At 44.8% G+C, this 25,143-nt stretch overlaps 1 protein-coding gene across 15 annotated transcripts in view; it reads right to left on the bottom strand.

Moving 5' to 3' along the window:
- PTPRF (protein tyrosine phosphatase receptor type F) overlaps positions 1-25,143 on the bottom strand; it is a 1,415,717-nt gene that overhangs the window by 30,265 nt on the left and 1,360,309 nt on the right. For 10 of the 15 annotated variants that reach the window (XM_068239458.1, XM_068239459.1, XM_068239460.1 and 7 more), the window contains 9 exons: positions 24,560-24,586; positions 22,479-22,596; positions 19,697-20,275; positions 15,033-15,130; positions 10,858-11,111; positions 10,173-10,263; positions 7,062-7,268; positions 5,636-5,790; positions 1,197-1,312 (listed from right to left, as the gene is read on the bottom strand). In XM_068239458.1, coding sequence (XP_068095559.1) covers positions 1,197-1,312; positions 5,636-5,790; positions 7,062-7,268; positions 10,173-10,263; positions 10,858-11,111; positions 15,033-15,130; positions 19,697-20,275; positions 22,479-22,596; positions 24,560-24,586 — 1,645 coding nt within the window. The remainder of the gene's footprint in view (positions 1-1,196; positions 1,313-5,635; positions 5,791-7,061; positions 7,269-10,172; positions 10,264-10,857; positions 11,112-15,032; positions 15,131-19,696; positions 20,276-22,478; positions 22,597-24,559; positions 24,587-25,143) is intronic. The other 5 variants (XM_068239463.1, XM_068239465.1, XM_068239468.1 and 2 more) reach the window with 1 other exon arrangement.

Genomic DNA, 25,143 nt, shown 5'->3' with positions numbered 1-25,143 from the left:
TTGAAAACGCCTGCAGCCAAAACGCCGCGTTTTAGCCTTTCACCGCTGCCTGTAGTGTGAAAGAGCCCTAAATGTGAAGAATAAAGAGTAAGTTTATTGGGCACCAATACAAAACTGTAGTTTAAATTTACTCCACATTGAGGTAAGATTGTTCCTTACTTAACACCAACATTGTCTTCTGACAATCACAGTGGGGAGCCTCCTCCCACCCAGTATAGCCTAGTTCCCCTCTTAGGGGTCATCCCTGCAGCCAGCAATCAGTGGTTCCAGTGGACATATTCAATTGGGGTGCAACCCAAGTCCGGAAGAGAACTTTCAGTCCGAGTGGTGGTGGATTTCTCCACATGCCCAAAACAGTGGTCGCCTAATAGCAACCCGTGCTTGTAAATAGTATTTGTTTTGGAATAATTTCACCTTTTTGTGAAAATACTGCACTGTTGGAGCTCCTGGTGTGTTTCACTGTCTTTTCTCTTTACGGTCACTGGAGTTCCACCTTGATCTCGTCAGACCGGACACCCCATACTGTTAGTGCACATGTTGCACTATTACAGGTTCCCATGCAAAAAGAATGAAAACTATCACTGAGGTAGCTCGTCATGTTTTTAGCCCAATCTACACGATACGATTCTTTGTGTGATTAGATTACAATTCTATTTACGATCCGATTAAATCTGACATGGATTTGATTCAATGGCAAATGAAAATTGAATCGAATTCCGATCGGACATGTCGGATTTAATCGGATCATAATCGAATCGCACAAAGAAACGTATTGTGTAGATGGGGCTTTAAGGAGCTCAATGTAACATTTAACAGGCCTGTGCAATGGCAGTGAAAGGAACAGACTGCATTTAATTACTGGTAAGTGATAAGAAGCCATTTTAGACTATGGAGTCAAATGAGTGAACACGTACTGCTTTGGCTGCTGGGGAATATGATCTTACAGAAGAATTGTAACAGACTTTACTGCGTAATATGTTGGCTCTATACAAGTCCCATAAATATTAATAATAACAAGTATAATAAATAACATTTATGTTTGGGGTTCAGATTCATCACTCCTTGCCATCTTCTGGAGAACAATGGTACTGCAGCCAGTTACAGTGTTTCCTAGGTGCTGTCTGAGTGAACAGGGAATGAAGATGGGGAGAGAACACAAAGGGTCAGGGGTATAAAATACTGGTGATGCAACTTGCCTGGAGTCTGGTAGTTCAGGCGTCTCATTTCCACTGGGTCAGAGGAATTACCCAACAGAGAGTCTTTCAGTCCAGGCATCTGGTCCTCTTTGCTAGATGGGGAGTTGGTTCTCTTCCTGTAATGTACATACATTTGATTACAACAAATAAAGTGGATCCTGCGTAACAATCAGTCTTCAAGGTCTTATCCTAGCTGTGATAATGTCATGGAGCATGGCTTATACAGGACGTGAGAGAAGTATAGAAGCTGCTATTGTCATCCTACTATTATTCTGGTGTTTTGGCTTCAAGAATGTCTACAGCAACAAAACATGCAACCTATGGCATCATACCACCTGATCTTCATACTCCATGTGGGATAAACTAAACCTTAAAGCAAACCTGAAGTGAAAATAAATCAATTGCATCCCTAGTCCTAATCCTAATTAAGACTTTCCTGGAATTCCATAGCACTACTTGGGTGTTTAAAGTTAAAAATCCATTTATTTAAAGAGAACCCGAGGCGGGGTTCTAACAACGAAATCCCCATACAGAGGCTGGGTCTGCCTATAGAGCCCAGCCTCTGTTGCTATTTAGATTCCCCCTTGCGCTCAGCGAGACCCGATAAATCACAGCCGCGCTGTGTTTACCTCCTTCTGTCAGTCTCGGCTGCTCCCCCGCCTCCTGCATCGCTTCGGTCACGCCCGCATCCCTTCCCTCCAATCAGCGGGGAGGGAAGGGACGTGGGAGGGGACCGGAGCGATGCAGGAGGCGGGGGAGCGGCGAGACTGGCATTATGGAGGTAAATACAGCCCGCTGCGACACGCTCTGTGTCGGCAGCGCGGCTTTGAATTATGGGGTCTCGTAGAGTGCAGGGGGGGGGGGGGGGGGCTTAGGGGGAATCTAAATAGCAACAGAGGCTGGGCTCTATAGGCAGACCCAGCCTCTGTATGGGGATTTTGTTGATAGAACCCCACCTCGGGTTCTCTTTAAAGGGGAACTTCAGCCTAAACAAACATACTGTCATTACGTTACATTAGTTATGTTAATTAGAATAGATAGGTAATATAATTTTTTACCCACCCTGTTTTAAAAGAATAGGCAAATGTTTGTGATTCATGGGGGCTGCCATCTTTGTCATGGGGGAAGCCATCTTTTTGGTTGAAAGGAGGTGACAAGGAACAGGAGACACAGTTCCAACTGTCCTGTGTCCTGATTACCCCTCCCAGCAGCACAGGCTAGGCTTCAAATGTCAAATTCAAAACGTAAAAAAAAAAAAAAATTGCACCAAAACAGCAGAACGAGAACAACAAAATCAGAAATCCCATCATGCTTTGCACAGCATCAGGGGAAAAATGTCCGGGCAGTTTTCTTCTGTGCAGCTAAAAATGAGGCTTGGATAAGAGAAAAAAAAAGTTCTGATGCTGTGAAACTGTTAAAGAAACACCAGGCCTTTTCAGTGCTGCTGAGTCGATTTTTAGTCCGGAGGTTCACTTTAACATTGTTGACTGGATCGGATGAATGATTTTTTTTTCAGCCACACTTGAGTTTTATGACCTTTATTACTTATAACTGACATCTACTGCAAAGAAAATGTCATTTACAGCCATGGATTCATAACCCTAAAGGCCCTTTCACAGCGGTGCAGTATTTTTACCGCACCCCACCGCCAGGCAATGAAAGTCTATGGAGACTTTCATACTTCCCCGGTACGGCGTCCCGGAAGTCATGTTAGTGTATGGCGATGTGTGGATTTTAAAACAATTATCGTCGCGGCACGCATAGGCATATTTTAACAGTATTCTTCTGCATACCCGAAGCAGGAAGTGACGGCAAGCGCGTGTCACTTCCTGCTTGGCCGGTGGCCAGATAGGCCTGTTTTTGACGGTGCAATGTTTTTTGACAGGAGCGACGCACCGCATCGACAATGCTGGTTTCGAATGTGAAACCAGCCTCACATTGAGAAGAAAGGAACACAGGCTAGTTCTTTGTAGGATTGGGGCTGTACATAAACAGGTTTCTCTCATTAAGTCAGCTTGCATGTATAGGTTGTATTTACATTACGATATGCACTAACATCCCTGGAGCTGCTATCAGGCTGCCTAGGCATATAACGCAAAGTCTGTCTCCACCAGGAGCACTAAGGGAGAGTGATGTCACCTGTAATATGTATGCATGGAGAATCAGAGGACATAGTGCATGGAGTACAAGATGGACAATACTATCCCAAGCCCTATCAGCAAAACCAATATGCAGAGCCGGGACAAGGTCCTCCAGCACCCAAGGCTGAGACACCAAAGTGCGTCCCTCCATCCCTGCCACCCGAGCCATCAAACACTGATTGTTATTAGACTAAGAGGCGCCACAGGGCCCACAACCTCCGCAACACCTTAATATCTAGTTATCTGGCTTACAGTCACTGCCATGTATCCCCTTTTCTTATTTCTTTCTGCTTCAAACACAATTAGCAATGACAGCTGAATGAATTCTGCGCCCCCTCCTACACTGCGCCCTGAGGCTGGAGCCTCTCCAGCCTATGCCTCGGCCCGGCCCTGCCAATATGGCTGCCACCAGAATGCAAAATGTCACAGATGTCAGATTCGTTTCTGTGCTTGCCTTATCAGACGTTATTTTCTTTTTAGTTTCAGTTTTTTTTTTTAAAGTTTGATTTCTAATATTGCTCAACACAGTGTGGGTCCACTATAATGAACCAGTAAGTATAAAGAGCAATGGATCAGTACAATATGCCTAGGTTAGCAGCATTTTTGGAAGGGAGCCCACAAACATTCCATATTCCTCTCACTTAAGGCCTACTCTATGTTTAAAATGGTCATTATTTGCTTTCACTGTAGCCTATAAGGTAAAGCTTCCAATCAGATTTCCTCCCAATGGTCAGCCAGTCTAATTCGGTAACACAGAAAAGCAGCTGTGGCACCAATGGCCAATCACCATTATGCTGGTGAGGTACAGGTATCAGAACATACAGTGCATTGCAGCTTGCCGTGTATGGAGCTGTGTATCTGCAGGCTACTTACAGGCCCCATGCTGACCCCTGTCCACCACTTAGATGGGATAGGAAGTATCAGAACCGGAATATGGTGCAATGGAAGAGGGTGGCCTGAAGATCTAATAAATTATGGGTTGTTTTAAATCAAAGATCCCCAGATCACAATCCAACATCTGTGGGATTTGCTGGAAAGTCAGAGCCCTGCAGGCTCCAGATCACATTTTACAGGCATTATTGGATTTGCTGCTAACGCCATGGAGTGAGATTCCACAGGACACTTTCACAGGTTTAATGGAGTCCATGTCTGAATGGAAGTACCAGGGGGACACAGTATTCTACAACATTACACAAGTGGTTTAATGTTTTGGTTGACCAGGGTAAGTAGCAATCTATTTCAGAGAATTAACACACTGAATTCTTAAATTCAGGTTCCCAAAGACACCCGTCTGCCCATGTCTGGAGCTCTAAACTATTGTTTAGTATTTGAGATCTCTATAATGAACACGTACACAACAATGAGTTCATACATAATATGTATGCAGCTGATGAAAGTAGCTCTAGGACCAATGAGAAATCAGTAAAAAGATGCCATTCTGGTCTGCTGCTGACTTCATTCAACCTTCAACGGCCTGTGTACTCAGATCTTATGCTTCGTGTATGGGTGGAGTCTAGCTGTCACCTGCTCACTACTTATTTCTCATAATGAGATTGCTTGGCTAACAGTCTGTATTTCTCTCCATCAAGGTTCAAATTATGGGTGTGTGTATGTGTATATATATGTATATGCATATGTATGGCTGGATGGTGTACTGGTTAAGGGCTCTGCCTCTGACACAGGAGACCAGGGTTCGAATCTTGGCTCTGCCCGTTTAGTAAGCCAGCACCTATTCAGTAGGAGACCTTAGGCAAGTCTCCCTAACACTGCTACTGCCTATAGAGCGCGCCCTAGTGGCTGCAGCTCTGGCGCTTTGAGTCCGCCAGGAGAAAAGCGCGATATAAATGTTATTTGTCCTGTCTTATGTATGTATGTATGTATGCATGCATGCATGTATATATATATATAATCAATCAAACAGGGAAATCTAGCAGTCCCTGGAGTGTTTGCAGCAGCACTATACAGACTGGCGGCACGTCAGGGAAAAAATCTCACATCTGGAAGAGTCGTCGAAAGAAACCTGGAAGGGATTCTCTCTCTCTTATGTACACATACAAAATAGAAATACTAGTTCTGAATGTAGAGCCCCTTCACTGCTGTCTACAGAGAACATGGTTACCATACAGAAATCTCCTACCTTTCCTGCTTACTGTGTCCAGGACAGCACAGAAAGGAAGGAGGACAGACGTTAATTAGGAGAAAAGGAATTATTGAAAGAATGCACAAACTGTAAACACACACACTTGTATTGTTTTAGTCTGACCAATCAGCCTAGAAGCTGTACAGGAAGTGACATACCTCTTGAAGAGCAGGATAGCAATGACAATGATGATAATGAGAATGACTGCCAGCACCGGCCCCATCACCCACAACATCTCTGGCTCCTCCTGCTGTTTGGATGATGACACTTCCACCACTATGTAGTCAGAATAGGGACTGGCTGCATATTTTTTCTGCACAACACAAAAAAATTCATGTGACATGATAATCAGTCCCATGCTATGTAAGGAATAGATGTGGCAGCCATGCCGCCATGAGCCATTATGTAAATTACGGCTATAGTGGTGCTCAGTTAGTAATTTGAGCACTGGCAAAAGATGGAGCCCAAATTACAATAAAAACAGCGCAATTTGGCCGCCAGCAATAGCTGGAAGCCGAATTGCATCTTAAGATGGCCACTAACGGTCCAATTTCTAGCAAAATCGTTTGAGCAATCAGAAATTCTGATCGGATTGGTTGTAAATAATCTCCATTGGTGGACACAATCGATTATGAACGAGTGAAAAAAAAATGTCGCCTGTATGAATTTTCGTCGAACCAAAATTTGGATTTTCTCGTTGGTTGTGATAGATAGGAAGCAAAGATTGGTTCGTTGATGGTGTAGTGAACGATGTATTACAATATTTCACTTCCAATCAGAATTTCTGATCGCTCTAACGATTTTTCGCTAGAAATCTAGAAATTGGACCGTTAGTGGCCACCTTTACACCCACTGTACGGAGCCTTGGAGAGGGAATAGTATTTAATGCCGCCAGGAAATTTGCCAAAGCAGGGTGAGCCGTCTTTCAGCTTCACATGTGACCAAATTTCCCGTCGTACTTTTAACATGTATGCTCGTGAAGCTTAAACTGATTTACGGTATAGTTGAGTTACACTAGACAATTTAAGACTGAGGTTGTTAAGAAAGGAGATATTATCTAGCTGGTAAAGATTAGTGTGAGGGTAGGCTCAATATACAGTATGGGTTGGTTTAATTTACAGGTTAAAATCATTTAGCTAAGTGGTTAGCACTTTGGGGCGGAAGAAGGTTAAAATGTAGGTGCCCATTAACTATACAATTCCATGGATCAGATGGATCATCTGATTTGATCGTTATGATCGATCGAAAATGATTGGTTGTGTCCACTTACAGACAAAAAACTGCTAACCAATTCAATTAAATCAAACCATTTTTTGGATCGATTTCATCAATCTGATGTAATGTTTTTTATTGAACCTTATATCTAATCTATTACAAATATCCATCAATGCATGGTGAAAGTCAGATGGATGGTTTCTGCAGACAATCTGCATTCAGTGCAGACCGCATTGTGGTAAGATCAACAGATGCCAAGCTGACCGCACTACAGCCATATACGATACATCCCCAGAAGGTCTTCCAGCTCTGCTAAGACTAGAAACATAAGCCTGGAGATACTGAGATAATACAGAGTATGAAACTTACAGTGTCCCCATCGTCCAGAGCCGCCAGCACAAAGCAGGTGTAACTCAGGTCTGCATTCAGCGGCTTGTTGATGAAGCCATTATATTCCTTATTGTCACCCAGAGTAAAGAGTTCCGGGAGAGGGTTCAGGCAGGCTGAGATGTATGGCTTATTCGAGCTGGCATGACGCCTCTGCCGCCGGGAGCCCTGATTGATGGCTTCCAGGATCTAGAAAAGAAAACCATTTACATTTAATAATTTACAATAATAATTTATTGCCCAAAACCATCATTACTGATCACTTCAGGTGACAGTTTAGGAATTTCTGCTGTACAACCTTGCTGCTCGACTATTTGCTGGGCAGCCTATTCTGTTCTATAGACAAGGGATCAGAAGGATGAATGGGAGAGGCCCTGCTGCATGGACAAGGACCGAATAACAGTGCTGGGTGTGATTGAGCTAATACAACAGATCTTGGGAAAAATATCAGGAGACATACATTATGTAATAATTCTCACCCCAGACAATCACAAAGATCTACCGTGTGGATGTAGCTTCACAGAGAAGGCATCCCAGGATTTCCCGGCATTTATAAACCTGTAAATAGTGAATGCAAGTGCAATTCTGGGGCAAAACTGGATCAGGGCAACACCTAGATCAGGGCATGTCACACTAGGCCATGACAGGAGATAAGGCTACAGGTCTGAGAGGTGGAATTTTAGCCAGACAATCTTAAGGCAGCCATACACTGGTCGATTGCCACCAGATCGACCAACAGATAGATTCCTCTGTGATCTAATCTGATCAAAGAGGGATCTATTGGCTGCCTACACTGCAAACAGATTTTGAATCAATTTCACAATGAAATCAATTCACAATCTGTGGAGCTGCCACCCCCTCAGCATATATTACCTGATCCGGCTGGCGCGAGTCCTCCGGTCTCCGCTGTCTCTTCTCTGCTCTGGGCTTCACTTTACTTCCTGTCAGGAGAAGTTTAAACAGTAGAGGGCGCTCTACTGTTTAAACTTCCCCCGACAGGAAGTGAAGCCAGCCGGAGCCCAGCACAGAGAACGGACCTTGGGGACCCACGCCGGTAGTACAGGTCATGTATGGCTGCTAGTGTCGGTCGTCGGACATTCGAACGCCGCTATCGACGCACTTCCGACCCGCCGGCAATCGAGCTAAATGTTCCGCGTGGACAGATTTTGTACGGAAATCAGTCGATTGGTCAACGTTTGCGCATCAATTTCACAGCAGATTCGATCACAGTGAACGAATCTGCTGTGTATCGGCGGGAAATTGAGTAAGTGTATGGGCACCTTTACTGTTACCGAAACGGAGCCCAGTCACAGTGGAATGCATCGGACAGCACTAAACACAAATATGCACAACTATAAAATGATGGGCCAGTGCACAGGGTGCATTGCGTGAACTCGAGTTAAGTACAACTGTCACAAAATGATGGCCAGAAATGGCTGGGATGTAATGCTAAGCCTCTGGTCAGGGCTGGATTTCACTTCCCAAGCCAGACAAAGGTCTTTATAAATGCTGCCTTCTGTCACAATAATGAAATCAGCAGCATAATGACAACTGCTAAAACCATGCCTCTCAAGGTCAAAGTGTCTGCAAAGTGTATGCTTTTTACCTCTTGCAATGAACACTTTCTTGGAAGGAGTATGCAGATCAAGGGTCTTGTCTTTCCTGATCTGCATCCTTGTTTCAGGTGTCTCATAATTTAGACTCACCTTCGACTTCCTTCAGCCCCCTATAATCTGTTAGCTTCCTCCATGTCGGTCTGGTCCTCTCTGTTGCGCCGTAGTAAAGGCAGAGAGGTAGCCGGGTTTGCTGGCCAGCGCACACACAACCCGATCGCATTACTGTGGCGAGGAGGAGAGCACGGCTGGAATCATGCATGCACAGTTATCCCCTACTGGCTCAGTCTGACACTTCACTGGATCATACTGCGGGAGAACAGAGGGGACCGGATGGACACTGAGCAGCTGACAGACTACTGGGGGCTGGAGGAAGCCCCAGGTAAGTATAAATCCTTGTGATATGTTTGTCTCCAATACAATTTAAAGGTGGCCATAGACTAAGCTCAACACACACCATACAATCTTGGTTGTACAGATTTACCAAATCTATGTAGTATAAGGGCCAACAGATTGAAAATACCTTGAATGATTGGATAAGCTCTTATACTACATGAAAGTGGTAAGATTGAACAACCAAGATTGTATGATGTAGATTTTCAGCAGGTTCAACCATCAGATAGATATCTGTCAAGTCGAATCTGACAGGAATCTATCTGATGTGTGCCACACACTAGGAACAGATTTCCAATAGATTTCAGAATGAAATCTATTGGAAATAGATCTAAATGCATTATTGAACCATTAGATCCAATGCTCTATGGGCCATCGATCTGCTGCCAGCAGCAGATCAACCAAGATTTTCCATCCAGTCAGATAGTTCAAATCATGGGCCCTGCAGCCCCTGCTCCCGTGAGGGGGGGGGGGGCATTTTGTGGGGGCTGGAGGGGTGGCAGCATGAGGGGAAAGCCTTGGCCACAGTCGGCGGGGAGAGGGGAAGTCCCCCCCCCCCCTCTTCCTCACCTCCGGGCTCTACCCTCTGCGCTCCCCTCCAGCTAGTTACAGTTTGGGCAGCGGCGGCAAGATAAATACCTTCTTCCTTGTGTTCCGCCGCATACTCCTCACATACTCTGGAAGTGAGGTCACTTTCGGAAGTGACGTCAGCCGCTAGAGCGAGGAACTGCCACCCCTCCAGCCCCCACAAAACGGCCCCGAGCGGGCCCCAGGGAGGGGGGCCGCAATGAAATTCTGCAGGGGGGCCCGGTGGGGCCTAGTTACGCCCCTGGTTCAAATTGATCGAAATCGGCCGAAAGCGATCGATCGGATGATTCGATAGAACTGATTTCCGATTGATCGAGTCCATCGAAACGATCAATCGATGGCAGAAATCGACCAGTGTATGGGCCCCCTTTTAGTCTTCTGCAGACTCCAAAGATAAAATCCCTGCAAGAAAAGACAGTTTGTATTGCAAACATCCTTATTGTAAGGTTGTAACAAAGTTCAAGTGTGAGTCAGATCCATACATGTGCTGTGTGCTTACCTGTTCCAGCTCCATCTCCTCCGGGCTCTGCATACGAGAGCTCAGGCTAGTGCTGGAGCTGTCCAATGGCACGACTACAATGTAATACCACCTAGCAGAGGAAAAAAGGGAGAACAGAAGGAAAGTAAGTGGCAAAGTGTACACACTACAGAAGATTACAGCACCTCAGATATGTTTGGCATAACAATACAGAAGGCATACATAAGGTGGGGAATTCCGCATAGCTAATCAGCCTAGGCTAAGCATCACTGGGAGGGCGGGGTTACATTCAATATACAGCAATATATGGCGAAAGGAAGCGTTTCTGATGCTGAAACCAGGAAAATTACCATAAAAGTGGGTGCCCTGAATAACTTACTGCATTCTGCTTTATGTCACTGCAGTGCCTCTGACTAAATCAGTTTTCCTAATTAAATAAAAATATTTACTGAAATGGAGCCCATTTTATTTAGGACTTTACCGAAATGCCATTAAATTCACAACAGTGGTCTTCTTATTTTATGTCTGCTTGAAGGAAGAATTGCCCTGCATGCACTGAATACCAGATATACATATGTGGTAAGAGAAGGGCTATCCTGGGGTCTGGCTGATAAATCCCAGTCACTGGCACCTGCCTGCCTGTCAGTGACCACCTATACATCCAAAATAAAGCAAGCTACATGCAACGACATGTCTGCATTCTGACCTGACGGGGGCGCTGGTCTGCACGCGAGGCAGCTGCAGGGTGAACCTCCCTTCCTCCATGTATTTGCTGGCAGAGGTTGGCTTGGCCTGCAGGACATCAGGAGCTGTGCGGATGGACACTCTGTGCTGGAGGCCACCAGCACTGCTCCCCCGATTCATGAGGACAAAGGAATACTCAGTGTCTGGCTGCAGGTTGCTGATCAGCTTGCGCATGGAGTGACCATCTACTTCTACATGCTGATTATTGTACAAAATCTGTAAATGGAGAAAAACAGGTGATAAAAGGTTACAAAACTTAAGTTAGCTGTCAGTAGAACACAGCCTTTCTCAACTTTTTCAACCTGGAGGGACCCTGCAAATAATTTTCGGATCTCAAGGAACCCCTGCATTTATTTTGCAGGAGGCATGGTCTTTAAAAGTAGGTGAGGCTGTTTATTTCACTATCCCCCTATTACAGTGCACCTCATTATACTGTCTCTTTATGCTGGCGCTTGTTTGTTGTGCTCATTATTAATTTGACCCCCAATTCAGAGATTTTTTTTGTTTTGTTTTTACAGAACCCCCTATTTTATGGTTCTCTATTATACTTCCCCCACTATGGGGTAAAATGCCAAGGAACGCCTGCAGAGTCCTCAAGGAACCCTGGATGAGAAAGCCTGGTATAACGTATCACTGTGGTAAAGCTGCCGTGTGCAGGGAGCGCACGTGCCCACGGAGCACACAGCAATTTTACCGTTAGTAAAGCTGGTGGAAAACTGCACGTTAATCCTTTAGCACCCCAATAGTTACTGCGTAACGCGCGCATTGGTATGGTAACTCACTGTGAAATAAGTTACCATAGCAACGCATGTGCCATCATAGTAACAGCGTTGGTGGTAAAGGTCTAACGTACAGTTCTTCCCGCAATGCTACTAATGGTAAAATCGCCCCGCACGCAGCAAGTTTACCGTAGTGTTGTGCATCAGGCCCTATATTACTGCTGGATGATGGAGAGAAACCTTCAGAGCAGAACAGATGTTAGTGTGACATGTCTGAGCACACATGTTCCATTTAGCAAAGTTCTGAGAGAGTGCATGAGAGACACGGAGATAATTACAGAGAACCTGTCAGAGGTCACAATACTGCTGCATAAGAGCAGATATATTTATTATTCTTTAAATCCTTTCCTGAGTGCAAAATAAATAGAGGTCCTCCTTAATTCCTTTACTCGATTGCTCTGGAAGCCAACTATCGGGAACATCAGCCATCAGGTACCCATGTGCCAGGGTTACCACACAGTGACATCACTGACCATTTATGTCTATTTCCCGTAAACAATTCTGCTAAGAGATGATCAGCAAGTGTATGAACACACCCAATTCCTGGGAACTTTTTGTCAGTTGATGCCTGAGCTCAGCAGAGCTGTGGTAACATGACAGAAGCACTGCCGGGCTGTGTGTTAAAAGCTGCTTCCTATAGAGTGAATGTACACAGGTTCATCACAGAGCAGGGATCTCAAGCCACATTGTGGGCTTTTCGTCTTTATATTACATGCAATACGCGCAGTATTAAACTTGTCAAATTATTCTGGTTTGGATTATTTTTAGTGTCTTTCTGAACTGTGGGGTCTCACTTTTGCATTAAAATAAAGTGTTGATTTGTCCATTACATTTGGTCTGTGGTCTAATAACTGAGCACACAAATGGCCTCAATTCACTAAGCTTATCTCCTGTCTTTAATAACATTTCTATAGTTATCACCATGGTGATAAGGCAAGTAGTATTCAGGAAACATTTTACCTCAGGCAAACCTAAAGTTAACTCTTCTGTCTTTAAGTTAAATCTTCAATCCTTAACCACTTGCCGACCGCGCACTCATAACGCGCGTCGGCAAAGTGGCAGCTGCAGGACCAGCGACGCAGTATTGCGTCGCCAGCTGCAGGCTGATTAATCAGGAAGCAGCCGCTCGTGCGAGCGGCTGCTTCCTGTCAATTCACAGCGGGGGGCTCCGTGAATAGCCTGCGGGCCGCCGATGGCGGCTCGCAGGCTTAATGTAAACACAAGCGGAAATAATCCGGTTTGTTTACATTTGTACGGCGCTGCTGCGCAGCAGCGCCGTAAGGCAGATCGGCGATCCCCGGCCAATCAGCGGCCGGGGATCGCCGCCATGTGACCGGAGACAGCCTGTCACTGGCTGCACAGGACGGATAGCGTCCTGTGCAGCCCGGCTTACCAGGGGGGGCCAGGTAGGAGAGGGAGGGGGAGGATTTCGCCGCGGAGGGGGGCTTTGAGGTGCCCCCCCCCCCCCCCCCCGCAACACCCGCAGGCAGGAGCGATCAGACCCCCCCAGCACATCATCCCCCTAGTGGGGAAAAAAGGGGGGCGATCTGGTCGCTCTGCCTGCACGCTGATCTGTGCTGGGGGCTGCAGAGCCCACCCAGCACAGATCAGCTACAACAGCGCTGGTCGTTAAGGGGGGGTAAAGGGTGGGTCCTCAAGTGGTTAAAATAACTCCAAAGTTAAAGACTGGCTGTTTATTAACTGCATGTGAAAATAACTACAGAGGAGGTGAGTTAACTACAGAGGAGGTAAATTAACTACAGAGGAGGTAACTTAAGGAATGAAGAGATAAGATAACTCTCTTACTGTGTGGTGGTTGTACGTTCTCTCTTGCCTTATTATCTCCAACATTCTTAGCGAATTGAGGCCATTGCACAAGAGTTGTGTTCTGCAAGCATCATAGTATCAGTACTAGAGACTGCCAATGAACATGATAGTATTCTGGCTTTCACGCTAATTTAAAGCACACCTGTAGCAAGAAGATATAAGTTGCCATATTTATTTCCTTTTCAACCAGTTGCCCAGCAGTGCTGCTGATCTATTTGGCTGCAGTAGTGTCTGAATCACACATCTGAAACAAACATGCAGCTAATACAATCAGACTTCAATCAAAACATTTAACTGGCATGCTTATTTATGGTCTATGGCAGGAAGGAAGGAGGAAGGCAGGAGGAAGAGAGTCAGCAGGCCAGCCAGGCAATGTGCATTGTTTAAACGCAAATAAATATGTCAGCCTCCATATCCTGCTCACTTCAGGTGTCCTTGAAGGGACCCGGAGGTTAGAGGGATATGGAGGCTGCCGTATTTATTTTAAACAATACCAGGCCTTCTGATCCTGTGGCTCTAATAGGTTAGCCATGGACCCTGACCAAGCAGGCAGCAGATCAGGTACTCTGACTCAGCTGACTGGATTAGCCATATGCTTGTTCCAGGGTTTTGACTCAGACACTACTTATGCTAGAAGAGAGAAATGTGGCTGCCAGGCAACTGGCATTGTTTACAAGAAAATAAATATGGCAGCCTCCATAGCCCTCTCACCTCGGGTTCCCTTTCAAAGCAAACTGCATGCAGCTTGGATTTAGGCCAATCAAGCAGCCTTCCTGCTGATTTTTACTGGTCCAATTCCTAAGCTTCAATTATTAGCATCTCACTGATCATTTCTAAGCACTGTGGCTAGTGCTGGGCACATAACATACTTTGTTATTACAATCAAGGTATGCAGTCCAGTAAAGTTTTGCATTATGACTACTCATGGCCGGATTTCTGACAAGGCCACATAGGCAGTGGCCTAGGGCGCTAGAAAAATCAGCTAGACAAGGAGAAGCGGAGAGCATTAAGCAGCGTGTGTGCACAATGCAAATAGCTGGCACATGCGCTGTACTGCATGGTTGATAAAAGTTGGCCTAGGGCAGTAAAGAGTACAAATCCGGCCCTGTGAACATTGCTCTCTGCACTCAACAACACAATAAGGCCTCCTTCATCCTGGGAATCAGAAAACGCTAGCAATATCGCTAGCACTTTGCAAAGCGATTTTCCACTGTACAGGAAAGCAATTTTGTAACGACTGCGCTTTGCGATTCAACAACAATGAAACGCAATTGCTCCAAAATCGTTATTTCAGCAAATCACTAACGATCGCTAAGTGTGAAAAAGCTGCTGAAATCGCTAGTAAAATGTTCCAGTGTGAATGAAGCCTTATAGAATTGATCAAACATGCAGACAGAGCCACACAATTTCAGAGTGAAATTCAGACTTGTTTGTTTGCCTTCAGTGTTCCAAAGCTTGACCCAGACTTTAGTACAGCCATGTGCAGCAGTGATGTTACAGAACATCGTATCCACTTGTTGTGAATACTAACCTTGAAAGGCACAGCGGATTTGTAGGAGTCAGGGACTTCCCAGCTGAGCAGGACCGATGTTTTCATCACGGCATTCACCCTGAAATTCTTGGCGAACACTGCGGGGGAGAGAGACAAAGAGAATCTATGCTGGGAGGGTTCTGTGTAAGCTGTGGATAGCAGCACTATCTGTTTACACACACATATATATTTCCCTCTATGAGTAGTTTCCAGAACATATACTGTTATGCAGCATTTAAAGGGAAGGTCCGAGGTGATTAATAAACAAAAATCTACTTACCTGGCGCTTCCTCCTGCCCTTGGCAGCCATCCTGTGCCCTCGCCGCAGCTCCGGTGGCTCCCAGTCCCCTTCGGTGCACATACTGACCTACTAGTGTGCCTGCGCAGTACAGTCCGGATGACGTCAGCCCGACTCCGTGAGCCGCACGCTGAAGTTCAGTATGCATCTTGTACCGGAGGGGACCCCAGGCCACCAGCAGGGAGCGGAGCTGAGACAAGGGCACAGGACAGCTGCAAGGGGCTGGAGGAAGTGCCAGGTAAGTAGATTTTTGTTTTTTAAGCACCTCAGACCTTCCCTTTAATGTTCTTTTCTGGTCATCTAAATCCAGTAGTTTGGTAGAATTCATAAAGAAAGGTAAAAGGAACATTAAAGAGCACCAAGCTCATAGATTATAAAAAAATAAAACCAACCCTGTAATAACCTATTCCTTAGTGCAGCAAGGATTGGCGAGTGCTAGGGATAATAATTCACCCGCTTGCCCAGAAATCATTAGACGTCGGAAGCTCTGCCCCTTCCCAGGGAAACCGGCTGTGGTGGTTTTTACCTGAAGTGTTCCAAAGCTCTGTGACCACCCCACCTGCATTGCCATGGCCTACCTCCAAGTCCTTATAGAGACAGGAAAGAGCTGTCAAAGCAGTATGTATGCGGATTCAAAAGTATGAGTCTCAGGGAGTTGGTAATGCTGGTAGTCAAAAATCAGCACAATGGTGTGTTCAGGACCTGTAGTTTTTTTTTTTTTTTTTTTAGCTTGTCTTGGCTCCTGTTGCATGCAACAGGAGTCCCGGTCAGCAAGGCTATTAGCCCCGTGCACGGAAAAAGCGTGAGTGCCCTAAAGCACCCCCACAAAACGTGCACGAGTAGCCACGGGCCCCACAATACAGCAGGGCCCTTCCAGTTGTTCCCCGAAGGGAACCTTCCCCCTTTGCCATCGGCTCAGGGGGTGGCATCCTCCAACACCCGAGGGGTTGAAGGATCCTGGAGTCCTCCGAGGAGGACCCCTACTGTGCCCAGTGGTTACCCAAAGGGCCTGGCCATGTGGCATCCCACATGGTCCGGGTGGCTCCCCCGAGAGAGAGCCGGGTGGGAACCGAAGTCCCCGGTGCCAGCAAGCTGGCCCCGACCTTGTGGCCGGAGTGATAAAAATTCCGCACTCTCCCTAGCCAAAAGGCCGGGGAGCTGCGTTAGTTGGCGATGCATATGGGCAGTACAGACCAAAGCACCCTACTTCCGCCTGAGTTCAGGACCTGTAGTTTAGCTAGAGCAATTGTATACAAAAGGTAAGAAAGTTTATGGTCTGGTACTACCCAGTTTGCTTCATGGTCTGGCACTATCTTGTTTGCATAAAGCTACTTCATTCCAACAGGCTATTCATACAGAACTTCTGCACATGAAAGGAAATAAAATGACATACCAGTTCATTGTGGTGCGGCTGAGGGGCAGCCTCAGAGCCGCAAAGCCTCTGAAGACACGAGACATACAATTGTTAGGCGGGTCACTGCTATTACCTAAGAATAATTAGGCGGGCCACCACTGCCCCACAGTCACACCACAATGAGCTGGTATGTCATTTTATTTCCATTCATGCGCAGAAGTTCTTTATGAATAGCCTGTTGGAATAACGCGTTTTAACCTTTTCCGGACTGTGCTAGTTAAAATCTACATTCTGTCTGTGGCCTCTTATTTCTGACAAAATGTAGATTTTAACCGCCACCGAACGTTCTCGCCGCAGCTCACTGGCCCGGTCATCTATATGAGGGACGAGCTCTGTGAGTCAGTCAGGAGCAGATTTTATTGTCTCCTGACCACATGATTACTGTGAGTTAATCCCATTGACTTACATTGATGACAGGGCTAGGAGCTAATAAAAGCGGTTCCTGACAGGCTCACAGAGCTCTGTTGTCATAGCAAAGGCAGACACAAGGGCCCTGCGGTGATGGGTGATCGTCGTGACCGGCAGGTCTATGCAGCGATTCGTCGGTAAGCTGCGTTTGGGGTACAAGCAGTCTCTGGTCCTTAGGAGCCAATTTTGCCATGCACTGCACTGCATAGCAAAATTGGCTCCGAGGTGCGATCGCGTTTCAGTAAAAAACGAATCGCGGTAGTGGAAATTACCTACCACGATTCCTATGTTAAAATACAAACTGTAGCGATTTTAAAATCACTAGCGGTTTGCGATTCAGCATCGCAATCGCTGCTAGTGGAAATGGGCCCTTAGTCTATGTAGGCAGTAAGTAAACCAAGGGTCTTTTCTACTTGCTATAAATAACTCACAATCCTTGCAAGATCCCTTGCAATGAATGTATCTGGATGACACTTATATTTGCAAAAACATCTCTCTACTTCCTTCTGTATGTTCTAACATTGTCAGTCAACAGGAATAGTGTCTGAAGAAGGCTTACAGGCTGAAAGCTTACTTTTAAATTAACCAATGAACTAGAGATTGTATTTTACAGATAATAATCCTGATTCAAAACTTCCTCTGTCTGTAAAATGCAAGCTCTAATCTTTACCCCTACTTAGCTCCTAGGATAAGGAATTACAGTGTTTCTCTCCCTCCTGCCTTTTCTCCCTCTCCTTGCTTGTAGAGTCATCAGAAACAGGCTGGGGGCTGGAATAATTACTAGTCCACACAGGAGCAGCATGCTAGCAAGTAAAGATTAAAGCATGCTAACAAGTAAATATTAAAGCATGTCAGCAAACTAGTCAAGTACATCTGTATGTAACTTTCCTTCAATAATAGCACCATCATTTGGACATTCTGCTCTGCTCAAAAGCCTGAGTTCTGTGTGTGATGTTTACATTTGGTTCTTATAATTGCTGAACTAGTTAGCCTTAATTTTATCACCTGAGTTAAGCAAACAATATCTAAAGCTTGCCAAACAAACATCAATTTTGATCACTCAAATGGGCCCCACCAGCCAGCCATCGTGCCCCCTTCCCCCAGAAATTTGAAGCTGGAGCCGCCACTGGTTCCTCCATCAAACCTTATAGAAAAACTCGAGATAGAACTAGATTTTTTAATTATTTTTGGTAGTATTAAGGATCAGTATTATTCTTCTCATTATCCATTTTTATAGCCCCATTTTCCTCTTTGGCACTGTACAGTCTACACAGTAGAGAATAGTGGAGAGAATAAATGTATACATAGTCCAGGCACATCATAACTGGGACATCCAGCCACACAAGTACAAAATACATACATGGCTTCTACACAGTACAATTAAGGTCACAATAAGTACATCATTGAATCTATGTGGAGATTGTATCGGTGTCCTGACTGGGAAGATTGCTCCTCACGTCATGTGACAGTATGTGCCAGGATACAAAATAAAGGCAATTCCTAAATGTTTCAGTGCTTACTGGACACTGGTTGGAAGATAAATCCTCCAATGAGTAATTTGTTCCAAACAAAGCAAGTTGGAATTTCGCCTTCCTTTTAGATATCTCAGACAGGCAGTGACAGACAATTTCCCTGATGGAGTAACTTACATTGGTAAAAACCTGAGAGATGATTTTAGGGCAATACAAGCATACCCTGTCTTCCGCAGCTAACATACCTGGGGGAAAAGGCAATAAACTAGGTTTGTTTTGTTTGGCTGATTACTTTGTACTTACCTGCTGTAGGAAGCCTGTTGCTTCTCTTTCTCCAGAGGGCAGTATATACAGGTCAATAGCGATAGTCACGTTTAGAATCCGAAGACATAACAACAAAAGTTGTTTAGGTGATATCTTTAATGATTAACTGTACAAGATTCATCTGCAAGCTTTCGAAACTAAGTTTCTTCTTCAGGCATGTTTCAGAACTGGATCAGAACCATACGTATGGTTGTGATCCAGCTCTGAAACATGCCTGAAGAAGAAACTTAAAGTTTTGAAAGCTTGCAAAAGAATCTTGTACAGTTAGTCATTAAAGGTCTCACCTAAACAACCTTTGTTGTTATGTCTTCGGATTCTAAACATGACTAATACCGGACCACACGCAACAGTCATGTTTAGGACAACTCATGGACATGCATGTGATTTGTTTGATCAGCTGACATATTCGCAAAGCTCCTGCCTTTGCACATGATTTTGACTAGCAAATCAGAGACTAACTGATCTATCACTTTACCAAACTGATCATATGCTTCTCCATGAGTTCTAGACATGACCATCACTACAGGTCAACCAGACTGAGCATGCGTGACTGTCACATGCTACATGGCAGGGAACAGAAATAGTAATTTGGGCTTCATAGACAACTGTGTGTATGTTGCTTAACCTTATCCCCACGCTAATGAAAAATATTTTTTTTCTGGTTACAAATGATAAAAACCACATGGTTACAAAGAGCCAGTACTTCCTGAAATCTCACACTGGAGCTTTGACATGATAACAGCCTTACCTTGGTCCACGGGCATTGTGCGTGACTGTATGCTGGGGCTTAGGGGCCCAAGCCCCTTACTAGTCCTTGCCCTGACTTTAATATCGTAGGTAGTGTCTGGCTTGAGGTTGACCAGAGTGATATGTGTGTCTCGGGTGATGTTGTGCACATCCTGAGGACTGTTAATATCACGGTAGACTACTGTGTAGTTTGTGATCTTCCCATTGCGTTCTGCTAACACCGGCGGGTCCCAGGACACCTCAGTGGTGGATGTGGTGAGTCCAACAACTTGCAGGTTCTGTGGGAAGCCGCTAGGCACATCCTCCTGAGTAGAGATCTCTTTTTCAGACTCCTCCCCCCAGCCAGCTCGGTTCTTGGCGGACAGTTTGAAGATGTAGGTGGCGCCCTTGTGCAGCTTTGTCACTGTGTAATGATGCTCATTCTTTCCAAAGTCCATAGTGATAAATTTCTCCTCATCCACCCTCTTGTATTGCAGACGGTAACCGAGGAGCTCGCCCACAACCTCTCTGGGTGGATGCCATTGGATTAGCGCCGTATTCTGAGCTGTTGGGTTAATCACCATGCTGGGCCTCCCTGGCACTGAAATCACAGAATATCTGTATTTAAGAAGGAGTCTCACATCCATGAAAAGAGAAGTGCACACATCATTTTATCATATTTTCAGTAGAATAGGAGATCGGTAAAAACACCATTGGGGTTTTACTGCTGTTTATATACCCGTTAGAGGGAGAAATTCCCGTGAAAAGTCTTTAAATTGGGGATACAGACAATGAATAATAAACACTTGACAGATATTCAAAGCCTTAACTGGACCTGAACTTTTGCAAGGGACAGAAGGCAAACAGAGAGAAATGCACCCTGTAGATCAGGGGTCCCCAAACATTTTGGGTCGAGGGCCGGGTCAACATACTTCAGACTGCTGGTGGGCCGGAGTATATATAAAATGATGTCTTTGCGGGCCAGAAAGTGAAGCATAACCAGGTGACAACCTGCAGCCCAATTGGACAGCAGTGTCACCTGATGTGGAATTTGATTGTAAACCAGTGAATTACTGCTTTCTTGGTGCCAGCACTGCTGTTCTTTTTGTGGACCACCAATATTTAAAAATGTAGCTGACCGCATCTATAAATACAATTTGTGTATGGGGGCCGGTAAAAAAGCCTCAGGGGGCCGCTTTCGGCCCGCGGGCCTTAGTTTGAAGACCACTGCTGTAGATATTTAGAGAGTTTAGGCTGTCTAATCCCCCCCCCCATTTGTGTCTAATCTCAAATTGTAATTTGATCCTCCCCTGTGCCACATGACTGCCTATGGCAGATAAGCCCATTTGAAAGCACAGGCTGTAAACAATATGTCTGCTTCCATGATTCAAGAAGTAGAAACTGTGCAGATTTAGTTTAGGGTTTGTATCAGCTGTAACAAAGAAATTGTTTTTTTTTTTTGTTTAAAGGTTATTATGCTGTTGTGTATCTTTTGGGGCAGAGAGGAGGTCTGAGTTCAGGTCCACTTTAAGACTTAAAACTCATCTCATGGCAACCACAAGCATATTTCCAACCTTGTACAGGCAGCCAGCAGCAGAGCTGGTTTCTCACTGTGTACAAGCTGTTTAATTAGTTGATGTCAAATAAATCATTTTCAAAGTATCTGATCAAATGTCCATTTGGTAGTCATCAGGCCTCTAAAACAATAGGCTTCAACCTTCCGAGATCAGTCTCTACCACTCACATGGCCATTTTTGGGCATAGGCTGTCCAGGCAAAGGCTTGGAGAGCCCCCCAGTGTACAGGGTGCAATACTACATAATCTCTATTCATAAAATTCTCTTTCAAGCAGCCTACAGTGCACAGCATAGTATGTTCCTTGCAGATTTCCCGTGTTCCCTGTAGTGGATGCATTAGATGATATTGTGTGTCTCGGTTTACCCATCAACCTGACTTGTTATTGTTTGAATGGGTTTAAAAATGTATTTTCTATCGAATAAACTTGATATGCTCATAAAAGACTATTTCGTTTGCAAATGTGATATTAATGTGTAAAGTAATTTCTCTTAATAAAAAAATTATATTTTTAAAAGGTTGAAAAACTATATTTAAAGTACCGCAGTACATGAAGCAATGATCTTAACTGAGAATTATGTCAGAACTGGAAAGTGCCTGTAAATAGTGGTTACAAATCTCTTGTTAAATTTCCAAATTACTTCCCCATTTATAGCATAGTGTACCTTTAAGCCTTGTCCTCATGGGCAAACAATAGCTTGCTTGCATATTATTTTCAGCACAGGGCTTTTGTGTTCTTATAAATGCACTACAAATATGCCTAGGGGTTCTGATTTGTCATACTTGAATCCCACTTGCAACTCCTACCATAGAGCCATATACTATTCGAACCTTGCACTGATTAAGGCCAAGACAGCCTGAAACAGCTATCTGCAAGTTTTATTATATAGCCAAGACAGCCTGAAACAGCTGTCTGCAAATTTTATTATATAGCCAAGAAAGTCCTGAAACAGCTTTCTGCAAGTTTTATTATTTAGCCAAGACAGCCTGAAACAGCTGTCTGCAAGTTGTATTGTATAGTTTTGTACAATGAATAGACTGTATATGTACTATATAAATCACTTACGTGGACGTGCATCTAGTTTTCAAGGACATAAAACCATGATTTACCTATTCATGTGATGTTTTTAACTCATGTTAAGAGTATATTTGTAAATGCCTTCTATTTTTAGGAAAGCAAAATTGTAAAATAAAGTTAGGTGATTCACCATTGACAATGACGCTACTTACCAGCACCCGTAGTGGTTACAACTTTGGGCTTACTCCTTGCTCCATCTCCCTTTGTAGTGTAAGCTGCTACTGTAATGGAGTAAGTTGTCTCTGGAGAAAGCCCAGTAATCAAGGCCTCCTGATGCGTAGATAAGAAAAAGACAGAAGTAAGGTTTATTCAGAAAATTATAATTGTCAGCAACGCAGTTCAGCATTTGCACACTCGGGGGAGCTGCAGGAACACAGAACACATTTTTGCTCTCTTAGTAAATCTGCTTTTTCTTTCCTGAAGGTTACAAACTCGCTCAGGAGGGATAAGTGGCTCAGTGCGCTGCAAATCACTTATGTTAGAAAGAGAGCAGAAATATTCCAGCTCTCTGTAGGATAATTATGGATGAAGATCTAGGCAGTTCTGCAATGAGTGGACAGTGCAGTGCTCATCATGTAGCCAGCCATACAGTGGGAGGCTGCGGTGCAAACAGGCTGGAGTATATGGAGTATATACAGCTGTGTGCAAGCTGGAACAGGGACTCAAAGATTATCCGTGCTATATGCCAGCAGTCTTGGCATTGGCATATGAAGGAATGATTTGCTTGGCGCCACATCTGCCTTAAGTGATCAATAAACTGTTTATGATGGTAGCAAGACATGCAAATTCCTTCTACCATAAATTGCTCATATTCTGGAATGTAAACTTGTGAGGATGGCGATGGGAAGAAACACAACAGAGTGCAATGCGAACCGTAAAGTGACAGCAATCATTATGCCCCATGATTATTCCATGAGAATCACATCCCAGCAGTCAGAGAAGAGCCAGAGCTGATTGATGCGGGTAACCCTCTCCGTGCCCCCTGCGCCCTCTTCCAAGCCCTAATCTCCATGCAATATTGCTGCCTCTCCAAGCTTGAAAAAACAGAGCAGGGAGGGCTTGAGAAACAGAGAGACAAGAAGCGATGAGAGAGAATGGAGAGAGACTACACAGTGCAGACATCCCATTATTGAACCAGTGATTATGGCACAGGAGCACAGAACTGTCACAGCGCCCTCATCCTTCTCCCTGAACCCTACATTATAAGCTCTAATAGAGAACAGGCACAATTTCGGCATGCTTTCGTTGTATGTGCTTATGGGGGCTACTCACATTTCTGTGCAGGAGCAGCTTTTTAGATCTAGATCATGATATGGGGGCTACTCACATCTCTGTGCAGGAGGAGCAGCTTTTTAGATCTGGATCATGATGGGCAGGCAGTTCAGCACTGACCCAATAAGAGTTATATGCCAGCTTTGGAACAATGAGTCACAAGAACGCCCTGGAATGAGGACATTGTTATTGCAGCTGCCAAAGGCTGCTTACACCATACAGGTATTTATCTTGAGAATTATATTTAACTAAACACGCATACCATTAAACTGGAGTTGCCTGGTTTAAAGTGCATTAGGTGCTGTGTACTCCTGAACTGCCACTGCATTAGTCTTGTGACAGGCCTGCTATTCAGCACAGCAGGGCAGCACTAAGCAGTCAAGTTGCATCAGTAGCGGGGCCTGCAGAACAATGGCTGAATGATTACTGAACTAAGTCCAGCAAAGTGCCACAATAAAAGCATAGAAGAGGATAATTTACTTCTGTTCAAGCAAGGTTGCCCCCAGTGGTCTGAAGTGATAACTGCACTTTAAAATAACCCTGGCCTTTGCACACATGATGGAATAAATTCAGATTCTTTAGGCTTCCAGCTTTTATTTTCTCTAAAGAACCCACTCTGGCCTTTTCCATTTACAAGGGGTTAATGCTGTATAGGTGGGTATTGCAGAAACCTTATTATGTTTTATCTTAGCAAGTCTGAAAAATAAGAATGTTTACAAGTATACATTACTTCAGTTACACTCCAAAGTGTTTATCTGCGGAGGGCTGCCACAACAGGTAACATATACAGTATGTCTAATAAAACTAAACTCAGTCCATCATGTGTGAAAGTGACAGGGTCCCCTTAAGTGCGTTGGGTTCTAGGGTGTGGTGACGTGGCGCTGTGACAGTTCCCCTGCTCTCTGCCTAAACAGTGCGATCACGCAAATCTGCCCACAGATGGCAAACAGGGTTTACTCACGTATTCTGCGGATTCCTCAGGTCTCCACTGGGAGGGGACAGAGAGAAAAGGGGTAAATGGGATATGCAGGAAAGGGGTTACAGGGTGACAGCAGCAGGGGTGTGTGCAGACTCTATGAGAAGGGGAACATGCAGGTTATATGGTATACACATATTATGGCAGTGAGGGTCACAGGAGAAGAGTGTTGCTATATTAGCTGTACAATGAGGGAGACATTGGAGGAATTTACAATGACAGGTGCATAGAGAGACAATGCAGAGCAGGTGCAGCGTGCACCAAATTCACACATATCTACCACCTGCTCATGATTTCTTTCCAGTCACACATGACAATGCTGAGATGTTTATAAAAAATGCCCAAACTTCATCTTAATCCTGGTAACACGTTAGAGGTTTGTTGCCCCAAAAAATCTGTAAAGTTTGTTTCCGGCTGCAGTTTTTAAACAATCACTGTACAGAAACACTGTTGGGTTCCTGACAGAGTAGTGTGTACTGCTATATGGATAGAGAGGGGGTGGACAAGCAAGTGAATCCTGATGCAGAACAAATAAGTGTCAGTCAAGAAAGCTCCCTCCTGGTGGATGG

This window comes from Hyperolius riggenbachi, chromosome 6, assembly GCF_040937935.1.
Source record: "Hyperolius riggenbachi isolate aHypRig1 chromosome 6, aHypRig1.pri, whole genome shotgun sequence".
NCBI classification, from domain to species: domain Eukaryota; kingdom Metazoa; phylum Chordata; class Amphibia; order Anura; family Hyperoliidae; genus Hyperolius; species Hyperolius riggenbachi.
This window is presented reverse-complemented; position numbering and strand designations above follow the sequence as displayed.